The sequence below is a fragment of the Hyperolius riggenbachi genome, chromosome 1 (assembly GCF_040937935.1).
Source record: "Hyperolius riggenbachi isolate aHypRig1 chromosome 1, aHypRig1.pri, whole genome shotgun sequence".
Lineage (NCBI taxonomy): Eukaryota > Metazoa > Chordata > Amphibia > Anura > Hyperoliidae > Hyperolius > Hyperolius riggenbachi.
The window spans coordinates 224,866,997-224,881,728 of record NC_090646.1 but is presented as its reverse complement, the minus strand read 5'-3'; the positions used below and the strand labels follow the sequence as shown (position 1 = coordinate 224,881,728).

Genomic DNA, 14,732 nt, shown 5'->3' with positions numbered 1-14,732 from the left:
GGAGCCAGATGTGGCTCTTTTGATGGCTACATCTGGCTCACATACAAATCAGTAGCAGATGATTCACTAAGCTACACTGCTTAAGCAGCGCAGCTTAGTGTGGCAGCACAAATAAAATTTTCAACATAGGCACGCTACTGCTGTAGCATGCACTACTAACTTACTCTCGTTCACCCCAAAACGAACAGCTGCTCCATTTGTTCCACTCTGGACCCTGTCAGGTCCAGTGAGTTTGTAGGTCGACAGGCAGCCTGTTGGGCCAAAGTCCGGGGATCTCGTCCTACAAAGTGAATCAACCCCCAAGTCGGCTAGCTAACTGTACAAGCTGTTAGTCGGTATTTCTCCTGTTTGGCTCTCAGGGAAATTGCTGATGTTGCTGAAACCCAAAAGAAGCTGAAGACGTGTCCGACACTTCCACTGCCCGGTGAATCAACTGTATACACATCACCAGGGCAACAAGGCCCTCTGCTGCGCATGCACACTGTCCCAGTTTGAAACACATTGTATGGCTCTTGCAGAATTACATTTTAAAATATGTGGCGTTTATGGCTCTCTCAACCAAAAAGGTTCCTGGCCCCTGCCCTAAAAGGTACATGTTGCCTGTTGTAATACTATCACTGAGCATTACTAATCTAAGATCTCTCACAGAAAGAAGTAATCACAAAACCGAAAGTGACACACACAAAATCAGAGGTAAAAACTGATGCAATTGACGAAAGCTGCATGTTTGAAAAAATACTGGGTTTACATTAATTTGACAGTCACTCCCAGTAATGTAACATGTCATCGCTCAGCCATTTCCTTAATTTAGACTAGGCTCTCCAACTGTTGTGTGCCGGGGCTAACAATAACACTGGCTCATAGCTGCAGAACATGCAAGCAGCTGTGAACTTAAAGGGATAACAATGAAGTAAGATGACCTGGCGGTCAGGGCAAAGCAATAGATGACTCTGGCAACAACTTAATGTATAGAAGATGTGAATTATTCCACAAGTAATCTCAAGTGGATCCCCTCTGCCCTTTGATCCTGTGCTGGGACATATTAATAATAAAGAATTACTGTACCTCAGGCTGGCTTCTGCTCTCTGCTACTATGTCTCCATGTGGCGCCCGCCAGCATTTCTGCTTTGCATGTTCTGATGCCTTGTAGTGAAAACAAAACAGAAGGAGAAAAAGTCAGGACTTCTTCCAGTCATTTTTAATAGATTATATAAAGCTATAAAGCTATTGGGGCTCTAGAGTGTCTGCTTCTTGCATTAAAAATAATATATTAACAATAACAATTAGATGGACTGCCAATGGCTTTAGGTGTCACATTTCTCATCTGTTTGGATTACTGTTATAAAAGATTTTAGCCACTTGAGTTGCAAAGACACAGAAAACCCATCACAAATCCTTTGACACACAAGTTACAACATGACTGGATAAGCACCAGACTCTGGCACATCCTTGCTTGACGGAGGGTCGATAAGACATCAAATTTGCATTTGAGTGGGTTTCACTACAATAAACAAGTAGAGCTTTGGAGAAAGTCTGCCCTGTGAAATACGGTTTAAGACCTTATCAAAAGAATTCTGTAGATACTGCATCTGTCAAATAAAGGCCGACAGAGATTGTAACGCGAGTGCTTCCGGTGTAGATCACCGCTTGTCACTGTGAGAGCAAGCAAGGAAAAACATCCATTTTCTCTCATGCAGGTGTTTCAATACTAGGTAAATCTAGACACTGAAGAAAGTAAGGCAAACCTGATATCCATATCTCTTCCGCATGACTTCTTGTACCTCTGACCCTCCACCACACATAGGTCTTAATACTGACCAAATCCCCAGACCTCTGTCTCATCTGTACAGTCCGATTCGGCCCTCCCTGGCCTAATACTAACAAATATCCTCTCCCTAACCTTTCACCAAACCTTAAACCCCATCTCCCATGCCTAACCCTAACTCCTAACTCAGTCTTTCACTTAAAGAGAAACTGTAACCAAGCATTGAATTCATCCCAATCAGTAGCTAATACCTCGTTTCCCATGAGAAATATTTACCTTTTATATAACAAAGTAGATCTTCGGGGGGATCTGTACAGCTGATATTGTGTTGACAGGAAACTGTGCCATGGTCATGTCATCACACTGTGGGAGGGGTTTCACCAAAATATCTGCCACACAGACCCCCTTGATGATCTATTGAAAAAAAGGGAAAGATTTCTCATGGGGAAAGGGGTATCAGCTACTGATTGGGATGAAGGGCAATCCTGGGTTACAGTTCATTAAAAAAACATATAACTTAACACTATCATCCCCCAACCCTAACTCACTTAGCCTATCAACATTAGACATTCTTATGTAACTTAGTGTGGAATCTCAAAAATTGTTTGGTCACAACTCTGTGCTAAGTAGAGAGCTGTGAATACCAGTTATTCCAAAAGAAAAATCCAATAACTCTGTCTCACTCCATTGAAAGGTTTGATAACATCTTCAGCTGGTGTTTGGCTTTAAGCCCAACAGCAGATGTCCGCTGCCTTCAAATGTCCACAAATCAGATGCCTTAGGGAACTTTGGAGAGGTCCTAAAGCCTTGTACACATACTAGATAAAGGTTGTTGGAAACAAACAACCAATGACCGGGTCGTCAGATAATGGTTCAATGAAAAACCAAAAGCCAATGATGATTCTTGGACACAATGAAAAATCTATCCTGATTCCGGGGGGATCCGTATAGTTCAGTTCCCCTCAGGCTGTAGCCTGAGGGGAACTCCACTAGAACTTCGAGGCAAAGAAACTTCTTTTTCCCCTTTGTTGTCAACCTCTTGAACTTCCCTCAAGTCATCCCACCTTCTGCGCCCACCACCATCACGTCTGAGCCCCCCTAAAGCTGCAGCTGTTGGATTGATAGACTATCATGAGTTGCGACAGTTCTTATCTCTACTCTGATTCTTTCTGGTTCTTGTAAGACCATGCAAACAAATATCTGTAGATCTCAATCAACTGGTTTCACAAGTATACATAGGTTTGTGTGTGCGTACTTCTGCTACCAATGCTGCATGCTAGCTCATCTCTCCACAGCCAGTGTTGCGACTGTCATTGCAGTAAATACAAAATGTTTGGGTCATCACATCATTAACAGATGTTGGTCATTTGTTGCCAAATGTTTGTACATAATGTATTTATCTAGTGTGTGTACCTAGCTTAAGAATGCAATGATAAACTTATGTCAATGGAAAATGTAAACAGCTACAAGGCCTTTTGCAACATTGGAGCTGCTATAGGGTAAAGATCACCTTGTTCGGTCTTCTATTTTGAAACACCAGCAAGACCAGTCATAGAAAGATTGATTGGCATATAACAAACCAACGGTAATGCAGCATATAAAAAAATCATAGCCAGCAATAAAAAGTCTATTAGGGTTTTACACTAAATAAGCAGCTATCTGAAGGATGGACGAAAATTCATCTTGATAGAAGATCTTTGATTCAAGCTGGTCAATTCCTCTGTAGAGCACATATGTTTCCTAGCTAAGTTACATGCATTATGTCATCGAGTGAAGCAACATGTCAATCTGGATGGGTATTGGGATGCAGTAGCGTGTGAGGCTGGAGCGCTCTTCTCACCAGATGTCTTCACATGTGATATAGATGTAATGTTTTCATGGCTCAGTTAAACGTTAGGCAGATCTGCAGCAAACACAGACATCCAAGTCAAGATAGCTAAGATAGCTCTGATGTGATGGCTAAATCAGAAACAGATGGCAGCCTCTTTTTGGAGGAAGTCGGGGATTACAATGCTGTTATATTTTTAAAATTCAATCAAAACATGCCAGCTTTCTCAGTAGGAATTTCTGACCATTTGCTTTCAGTATTGTCTGTTCACAGCCATAAAGCCATTTTTCAGAAGCAATGTAATAAGAATACGTCTGGTGGAAGCATAACATTATTTAGGTCAACTGGGTAATTAGAGAAGTCCTTTAGTGGCCCCACAGTTTTACTGAAGGAAAGAAAATCGTATTGACACATTCAATAATGGTTTATACTCAAGAGAGCATGTTCTGATAAATAAATCTGTCATTTCCACTTATTGCAGTAATGTGAGTTTGCGTTTCTTGACGTTTAATACCTAGCCATATCTTGCACCATGCGTACCAAGTAAGCTTCAGATTGTACAAAAATCATTCAAAATTAATTTGTGGATCCATTTTTAAGAACTAAGTTAAGGTGGTTATCCGCGTATTGATTTTTTCTTGTCAATATGTGGCCGATTCATTCAATTTGATCACATCTGCTAGAAATCGATGCAGTGGGATGGATCAATTTTCAGATGTAAATCATTCAAATTGGTTGTTCTCTCTGCATGGAAGATATCGATAAATCAACAGCGGATCAAGAGTGGTGGCAAATCGATGGCCCATAGCTTTGAACTGGATGGAACAGTGCAAAGCTGTGGTTCACTACATTTTTAATAAGTTTCATACGAAAATATCCATAAAACATCTGTCAGTAGTGTGTGGAACAGACCGGATAGATCCCTGTCACATTTAGTGGCCATCTGCAACTGCATGGTCACCTTTATTCTGGCATGCTAAGAACATCATAATGAACCAAATGTCTAGATTGACAACAGATGACAGTAAAAGCTAATCCAGTGAATACAAAAGACTGATGTGATGGCTGATTTCTCCCTGTCATCTGCTGAGTATGCAGCTGTATGATATGGATCAGCTGAGAACAGGGTTATGAAAACTTTTTCCCCTTTTCTTTGATAAGGGAATACCAGAACTATGGGGAAGGAAACACACATATTTTACAGTTAGGAGGTCCATGGGTGGAGAGAGAAGAAAGGAAACGAGAGAACAAAGGACCGATAGGGAAGAAACTCCTGCAATCCCAGGGGGACCCAAAGCTCTGGAGGGCCCAAGTACTAGCTTTCCCTCCCTCTGTTACTGGGGTCCATCTTTCAGATCAGGGTTTTTTTGTGAACACATTTGTTTAGGTTGTGAATATCAAGGAACTTTAACTAGCTTTGTATCTACCAAGTGAGTTTACAAGTCATATACAACCTTGACGTACAAATATGCTCTTTTCACTCCACTTAAAATGAATAAGCAATCAAAACACAGCCTCAAAATTATAATTTAACTCTTCACAACTGTATCTAATATAAAAAGGCCCCACATGGAGGGACTATCTACACAGCAAAGTGAACAATTCTTTTATTGCATCGTACAAACTACACAATACTTGGAGAGATCTACGGTTAGCAAGTAACCTGCCGCTGCTTCCCCCACCAACATGTATCATAATTGTAGTTGTAGGTTGTAAATTTTAAATGTAAAAGACATGCAGTAAAACCTCAATACAATCTCAAATGCTTTAGTGATACGCCCCTATAAGATGAGGAGGGCATTGCAGGGGATACATGAAATTTAAATATGCATACATATAAAAATGATATCAGAACTTACTGGGGTAAATAGAAATGCTCCTAAAGTAACATTATTTAATGTTAGCAGGGATAATTTAAAGAGATCTTCAGAGCAGACTATTCAGAAAAAAAGTGCTGTAATTTTTAGGATAGTCTTGTGATTAGATATCCGTTAAGCCCGGCTATGAGACATGAAACAGCTGTCTAGGGTGTGGGTCCTGTTCTCCCAAACACCAACCTTTCCACAGCCATATGACTTGTTACACTGGATGTGCACTTAGGAAAATAAACCTTATGTAACCGTGCATGCCTGTAGTGCTGGTTGAGTAATGCAATGTGTTTCAAGAGCAGTGCAAGCTCACTAAGGCTTGGTTCACACATAACAGGGTGTCCAATCCTGCCCTGTCAGTTTTGTATGTGTTTCTATAGGTGTGTTCATAGGTAAAAGTTGTACATTTCCGGTCCAGTCCAGTCCTGTCAGCTCTGAATCAGTTTTGCATCTGTTTTTATGGGTTTGTTCACTTATAAAATGTGTACATTTCCGGTCCAGTCAGGTAAAACTGATAGAAAACTAATGAAAAACTGATGCAAAACTATCAGGACAGGACAGGACTGGACCGGAAATGTACAGATTTATGTGTGAACAAAGCCTAAGTTCACGCTCAGTCTATAAAATTGGTCCAGAAAGGAACACGACAGACCTACAGATACTTTCACAGGTCCTGTGTTAAGCACTTTGTATCAGTCATAAGAGCAAGTGTTTATAGTGTGATTCACTCATGCCACATTTGAAGTGATCAGATAGGTACCCTTTCTCTGGCTGATATGCATAGGGGTCTCGTGAGGCCCCATGCACATCACCTCAGTGTGAAAAACTTTCAGTCAATCAAATACCCCAGGACCCCAATCTTCCCACTGTCTCCCCCAAGTATATTTATAGATTTGGTTGTGTCTGCCTGCCTTATTAGAAGCCAGGTCTACAAAGGCAGAGCCAACTGAAAAGGGTGGACCTTCCTGCACATAGTCTTTAAAGAGTAACTGTCAGGCTGCAGAAGCTAATTTAAACCTCTATTCTCCTGTGTTAAACAGTTTAGAAGGAAGCCCAAAAGCAATTAGTGAAGATAAAAATCTCAGTTACCTTTGATGTGTGCTTATCAGCAAGGCTGTTATTCTTAAGAAGACGCAAGCCGCATACCATACTGCAAAGCATTCTGGGGCTCTCCCCTCGGCTGCTAATGAGACGTTACAGCAGCTTGTAATCGCGTAGCACTGATAAATCTCAGGCAGAGTACACTGCAGGAGTCAGCTATTGTTCCTAGCCACATGGCTCATTAATATTCACTGCACACTGTGTTATTTAGTACCAGCTTATCTGTGATCAGGAAGCAGGCAGGACATGACGACACATTTGACAGAAAAACATGGAGCCTGCCATGAGCTGTCAGGAGCATCTATCTCTGCATATACTATATACAAATTCTGTGAAATCCAAACGTGGACAGTGAAATGCATATGTAATGTAAGTACAGCCAATCTTTAGCTACTGATATATGTGTTTATTTTCTCTGAGACCTTATACCTAACAGCTCCTCTTTAAGTAAAGAGCGGAATGCAAACAAAATATAACAAAGACTTCTCACAACTAAACAGTGGCCATACTGCAATAAAGGCTGCCTGTGAAAACTGCCTGAAATTGCTTGCCAGTGACAGGAAATTGTTTTGTGTGCAGGGCAGACAATGACAGTCTAAAATCTGACCTGTGCGCAGTTCAGTCACCTGTAATGGTATATTGCAAAAGACCCAAGACCAAGAGTGAGGAACAGGACAATCAGTGACACGGCAATGGTAACACTGCGAATCCTCATCTGAGTTGAACGTGGCTCAGACCACTGCAGGTCATTATGCTGACATCGATATCCCAAATATCCGGCCACACAGCTGAAACACAAGAGACCATGCATGTTAATATTCAGAAATGTTACTTGGCTACTAGTCACATAGCTCTTCCAAATTAAACCCTATAGTAATCTGTCCTCTACAAAGAACTCTCATCAATATGTATAACATCATGAATAGTGGTGATCGTTATCTGATAATTATGATTACGCAATATTTTGCTTAATTTTTTGCAATTACAGCCATATGTAATTACGATTTGAACATTACATTGAATTTGCATAATCCATTTGTAATGTCACATAATTATGTGAAATTTCACATAACTTCATGCCGAGTTTAGCGGTTAATAGCAAAGCCCTAGCCGCTCACTCCGCTCTTCCAATGAACTTCGCCTAATCGATCCCCGGATCACCCAGTCCCATGCACGCCTCCAGGACTTCTCAAGAGCTGCTCCAACACTATGGAACTCCCTACCTCCACCCATTAGGGCAGCCCCCTCCTTCAACATCTTCAAGAAAGCCCTCAAAACTCACCTTTTCACTCTGGCCTACTACCCCTCACAAGTGCTCTAAACCCACAGCTGAACTCTGGTCCCCTACCTTCCATGTCCCTACCTCTCCCTCTAGATTGTAAGCCTTTGGGCAGGGTCCTCCTCCTTTTGTGTCCTACCTGATCATGCACCTCCATTACTGTGCACCCATGCTATGCATCTGAGTGAACCTAACTTGCCTAATGTTAAGCTTGGAGGGTGTATTCTCCACAATCAGCATGCAACACATAAGCTGACGTGAAGGAGGTACACACACCAGCACAAGGGATCAGGATATCCCCAGTTTAGTGGAGGAGAGGACTGACTCCAATAGGAGATTGTGGTGCACAGAGCCGGTGCAGATCCGAACAGCCACAAACAACACTTTCGTAATAACGTCTCAGCGCAAAGTAGCGCTGAGCGCATAAACCAGGACTGAGGAGAATCAGGACAGGTAGACAGAATGAATGCTTGCTTAACTAGCCACTACTTAGTGACAGCAAGCGTCCACAATAAGACAGACTGGAATGAGGCAGCCAATGCGTTTGCAGCGATGGCGTGCCTCACAAAGACAGGACAAGATAGTCAGGAAATAGCAGGATCAAGATAGATGAACGTAACACAGACAAATATACAATAAGTATGTTTTCCTAGCGTATTACAATTACAGCTATCAATGAAACTATTTGTAACGTCTGACTAACATATGTATATATTGGCAATGAACCGATATATGACATAAGCAGGAACACTGACTAAGCACTGGAGCAATACAGGGAACAGGGCTCAGAAGGATTCGCTATCTCTTCACAGAGATGAACGCAATCCACAAACGGTAACAGGACAGGATTCAGAAGGATTCGTTATCTCCTCGCAGAGATGAACGCAATCCACAAACAGGACCAGGAGCAGGATACTAGCTCAGCAAGGGTGCTCACGATACGCGCAAACTACCAAAACGTGCTGGAAGGCTGACTAACTGAACACAGGAAATAAACAGTTCGTGTACGTATATATCAGCGACACTGATGTATCAACGTAACACGAATACAAGGAAAATAACAAAATGCGCAAGTATGCGTATATATTGGCGATGAACCAATATATGACACAAGACAAGCAAGTAACAACTTCTAGAACAAGAGCAGAACTAGGAGGACTCGCTGACCCCTTCGCAGGAGTCAGCGCAGTCCACACGGACCAGGAACGAGGTGGGGCACGAGCAGAGTAACAGACAGAATCTGAGACTATGGTAGCCCATCAAGCATTGCAGGAAGCAGTTCTTTATACTGAGGTCATCCAATGGGAGCAGACCTGCAGATTCCCACACAAGTGAATGGTAATTAATCACAGGCTGACAGCAGGAAAAGGCAGACAATGATATGCAGCCTGCAGGAAAGGGATTGCCCCTCCATTGCAGCAGACAATGTTTGTTTACACAAAAGCATATTAAACTCATTAACTTCATATTAATCATTAACTTCAGAGCGACTGCAGATGGAATCAGCAACTAGTTTAAGTGCAAACCAAACTATGCAAGAAAATGCATGTAATGACATCAGAACTGCTTGGGTTACAATACCACTGCAGCCAGCAGTAAAAGCTGCAGACATGATCATAACACCTAATCTCCATGCTCCCATCCAGTGACTGACTAAGCATTACCTGGTACTCATACTATATGGTGTGTGATCTGGTCTTTCTTGTATTCCTGTATTGTCATATTGCTGTATGCCACCCCTAAATATTGTCTGTAACCTAAACTAATGTCCAGCGCTGCGTAATATGTTGGCGCTTTATAAATACAATAAATAAATAAATAAAGCCCCTATGCAAGCTATGTTCCCTATCTTTGCCAAAACGCCACATTTGTTAAGGGGAATCATGGGAACAAGTAAAAAAAAGTTTTTGCTTGAGAAAATTAATTTTATAAATGCAAAGGAAAAATTTATTTTTAAACTCGGGAAAAAATGACAGTGTAAAAACCATTTTTGCATTTTCAAAATCCCACTATTCCTCTTGACATACGTGGCAATTTTGTGGACTATAGCATTTATGGGGGCTTGGCTACTAACCGCTAAAGTCGTTTGAAATTATGCGGACATTACACAAAATTAATAATAAAATGCCTTTTACACCACTAGCAAGCAAGAAAATACTCCAAATAATTTTAACATTACATTTTTTTACATACTTTTTGGTACTTTTTCAATTGCAGAGCCCAAAAAAGTTATTTTAAATAGTTGTAAAATGATCTCCTAGGAGAAAATTTAGGAGAAAAAGTGAACTGAATAAGGACCAGAGATTGTGACTTATACACTCAAAATAAAAAACCACCATATGATCTGTCACCTAGTCATTTTGTACAATTTACTGTGGCCCCTTTGATATTTAACACGTATTACTTATAAACCGGCTTTATGATCTGTTGTAGTTATATTATGATATTGTCCTCTTTGCAACAGAGCAAAGAACTAGTATTCCACAGATAATATCGGACCAAACAAGTTCCATGCACTTTAAGCATTTTTATTTGCCTGGTTATTATTAGAAAACTATAAGCTATCAGAATCAGTGAAACTAAATAACAATATAGGGCATATGTCCACATTTAAAAGGGTACATGGACTGACATTGGGTAAAATTAGAATTTTTACCATTGTGGTAAATTAGAGCAAATGGTTCAAAGGCCAATTTCATCCAAATTTGGATTACCGTATATAGTCACGTATAAGCCTGAGGTGCCCACTTTTCCTTAAAAAAAAACAGGAAAAAGTGATTGACTCGTGTATAAACCCCCTCCCCAGTATACCCCCCTCCACAGAAGCCAGATGTGCCCACAGTAGATGTCAGCCCCCCTCCCCATAGCCAGATGTGCCCCAAGGATGAAACAGCTGAGTCTCAGGTGCCTGTGCCACACAGGAAGAATTCCGGATCATTGCACCACTGAAAAGTTGCTGGCATGCTCTGCTCCACATACTGGGGGACACAGGTAGTCTTGAGCAGCACACTCTGCGCACCATGTTGCAGGGGATGGGGGGCACAAAAACAGCAGGGGCCAGATGGCAAGAGCAGAATTATCAGTGCATGATCCTTACACTCCTCTGCCAGTAACAAAACCTGCTCCACCATCTGTTCTGTCCACTGACTCACATATAAGCGAAGGGGGTAACTTTTCAGCACATTTTTTGTGCTGAAAAATTAGGCTTATACGCGAGTATATACAGTAGTAGCTTTCACCAGTGTTTTTTAAAACTTAAATTAAGAAAACCCAGGTGCTGGCTGAATTTTTTATTAGGACCATCAGGCTGTAAACAAACATACTGGTATCAGATGACTGTACATATCTATTAAAAGTGTGAACGAGCTTGATGCAGCAGTGATAGAGAATAATATCAATATTAACCCCTTGCACTCACAAACTCCATGTAATCAGAAAACCAGGGAAGCAGACAGATTTAAAATCTCTAAAGGTCTTGAGAATGGAGGTGTTTCGTTAAGTAGTTTGCTTGTGAATAATATCAACAGACTAGCAGTAGGCCAGTCATCCAGAGGGTGTCTGAAAACCCTGCATAGACATAAAATCATTTCTTGCCTGGGTCATAACTGAGTCAGCCCGAAACTGATGTTTATGGATGCTGGACACCTATAAATAGCTTTTGTGCCATATGACCCACAATTAGCATGTGATTGTCCGTGTTCATTCTGTAAAATACTCTATAAAGCATTAGTAGAACAAAACTTAAAGAGCTTTGGGAAATTTCTGTTTCTGATTTCTTGTATTTTGATTGCATACATACTTGTTTTTAATATAGGATTTTTTCTAGGTGTACAATTTTGCACTCCTCTTAGAATCATAAAGGTCTGAAACTAACTCTCCCTAGGCAATAGGCCTTGGTGTATCATATTGACAAATCCATGGACATCTATGCTTTTAATTTAGATTGCTGTTTGGTTAATAGGGCCACACTGCCATCTACTGGCCATTTTAAAGAATGTGTCTGTAAAAGTTATCCAATCAAAGGAGTTCATGTTGCGCAGCAACTAATATTTACTGCACAAGCCACAAGGCACTTAATTTACTAACACATTCCAAATAGGTTCTACAGTCTATAGAACCTGCACTGTTTAATATGTCAACAGACTTATTAACCAGTAACTGCAAAAGTTGAAAAATAGCTGTATGAAGAATAAATGTGCACACATTAAAGTAAAATATTTTATGTTTCTATGGCAGGCAGATGGATGGTCCTATTAAAAAGCTTTACACGTTGAAGCACTTTACTCTCTGCAATTTGAATTTTAGCGTTGTCTCAGCAACAGCAGCGAAAAATTAATAACAATTTTTGTTAAAGGAGACATCAGGGAAAGTTAAAAAAAAATCAGATTTACTTACTTGGGTCTTCCTCCAACCCCTGGAAGCTTATGTGCCCCCTTGCTGCAGCTCCGCTTCAAGCCAGTCTCCCAGGGTCCCCTCCGCAGAACTCTCCCGTCCACGGATGCTACAGAGGGAACCCCGGGAGACCGGCTTGGAGCGGTACTGCAGCAAGGGGGCACATAGGCTTCCAGGGGCTGGAGGAAGCCCCGGGTAAGTAAATCTGATTTTTTTTTTACGTTCCCTGATGTTCCTTTAAATAGATAAATTACAAAATGTAATTCATTATTTTAGAACTTGGTAAGGACCAGATGATTTTTATGTCCTGATATGCAAAACCTTGGAATTTACAAAGGCATGTTCTTTTTTTTCCCGAAGCCTGTTGGTAATAACTATCTTAGGCAGTAGTTAAAGGAAAGACAGGTAATATGTACATTACAAACTCTTTATGCTACTTACATGCATGCGTACTCTTCTAAGTCTGGAAAGTAGATGCACATGCCTCCGTTAAAGCAGTACTCATCATCAAATTCTGGACACTCCTGTGCATGTCCCTTACCGGCTACAGAGTTATTTATATTATTTATATTTCTGGTGAATGTGCTGGCAGTCGCAGACAGCTCTGCAAAATGCAATACCTAAATATTAGCTGCAGGAAAAAATACTATTCTAATCTTTTAAAACAGACAAAGCGAGTTTTACTACACTGGTGAAATTGCACCACCATGAAGAAAAGTATCTAGCCATATGCAAATGAGAGTCATATGTAAATTATTAAGTTCTCACTGAGTCACTTGACAGTGTTTGCTGAGAGCCTATTACTGAAGCTACGTGACACGAATTTGTCGATGCATGTAATTGCCAAATGTGTTGGGCATGACTTGAGTACCATCCAGTGATGTATATGAAATTATAGGATGCAGGAACATCAGAGAACATGCCAAAAAGTGGATAATACAGTTGCATGATAGAGCTTACAGACTGCCAGATTTGCTGAATAGCTTGAATAGCTCATCGAGAACCCATTCGCAATGGCAAGTGACAATGAATATAGCCAGCTACCACCCTTTGTACTATTTAGTGTATCTGCCGTGCTGTGTTCTTTGCCTACGCCTGTTTGATCCATTCCTCCTTTGGCATGTTCTCTGATCATCAGACTAACATCGTGCCCAACACTTACACCCAGTTCACACTGGCAATTAAGTGGCAAACAGATCTGTGAAAATGGATCTGATTACCTGTCGATCTGATCTGTTTTAACTCCATTTGCCATTCAGCTGCTTCTGTTCCGTTTCCCCATATCCCCTCCCAGGCCCCCATCACCAAAGTGGATTTTGCTGGCTAGAACGGTCCGTTTCTCCACTAGTGTGAAAAAACGTTCCGTTTTCTCATTGCCCCCAATGCAGTGCTTCAGCTTCCATTTCTATTCCATTGGGCTCAGCGGTCTGAAAAAATTGCTGCAGAACCAAATTTGCGGTCTGTTCAGCGTATCATAAGGAACGGATCCGTTCTGACAGACCAATGAGAACTGATCCATAGGATATCATTGGATCCGTTCGCATCCATTAAGATCCATTCTTTTAGGATCCGCGAATGGACCGTTTTTTTCCGCCAGTGTGAACTGGGCCTTATGGTAATTGCACGAATCGACAAATTTGGGTGACGCATCTCCAGGGTTCAACCAAAAATGAGTGTCATGTGACCCAATACGTATGAAAACTTGATCATTTGCATATGACTCTGCTACAGTACTGTGATTTGCATATGGCTATGTGCATTTCTTCATGGTATTGCAATTTTACTTGTGAGCATTGTGCATAACAAAAGGCATGTCACAATCATTTATAACAGCAGTCTAGAAATAAGTGATATACCTAATAAATACACATACAGCACATGCATAAATTAAATCAGTATTGTACATATTTTAAGCAGTAATTGTTATTGGATAGATATGCTTATCACTATTGAAGAATATTATTGTGTATATTTAAATTTTAAAGAAAAAAAGATTATTTTTCAAATTGGTTTCCAGTGGCCTCTTTTACTGCCATATCTTTGTAATTTGTTGATGTGACCATAGGTGCAGTGGAACACTACTAAGGATATACTTGATGTTTAATTCTCCAAATATTTTGACGTTAGCCAAGCGTGTGTGCCAAATTGCCATTCGGCTACACAATCGAGGGCCCAGCTGTCTATTAGCCGAATGTTTCGATTGTGCAACAAAATTCAGGTCCTCGGGACTTCGTTGCGGCAATTTGTATTGTGGTCTATGCAGTAGCCGATGGGCAACAGGCACCCATGGCCAAAAACCGCTTTCTTCATTTTTCAACTTAGACACATTTCTGCCTGTCTGATATCAAATCAGAGCAACAATGTGCCAAGAGCCATAGAAAGAACTTGCAGGATGTCGTGAGGAACCTAACAGTTAAAGTTACAATGCTGGGAAATTCTGTTTTTAACTTCCATCCATAATCACCACGTCACTCAACACAAATGTACATTTCTGAGCTG

General features: G+C 40.9%; 1 protein-coding gene across 2 annotated transcripts in view; it reads right to left on the bottom strand.

Annotated features, from left to right (window-relative positions):
* Positions 1-14,732, bottom strand: part of EGF (epidermal growth factor) — a 186,233-nt gene that overhangs the window by 8,542 nt on the left and 162,959 nt on the right. For both annotated transcript variants that reach the window (XM_068281466.1, XM_068281477.1), the window contains 3 exons: positions 12,675-12,837; positions 7,189-7,350; positions 1,066-1,143 (listed from right to left, as the gene is read on the bottom strand). In XM_068281466.1, the coding sequence (XP_068137567.1) occupies positions 1,092-1,143; positions 7,189-7,350; positions 12,675-12,837 (377 nt within the window). In that variant the 3' untranslated portion in view covers positions 1,066-1,091. The remainder of the gene's footprint in view (positions 1-1,065; positions 1,144-7,188; positions 7,351-12,674; positions 12,838-14,732) is intronic.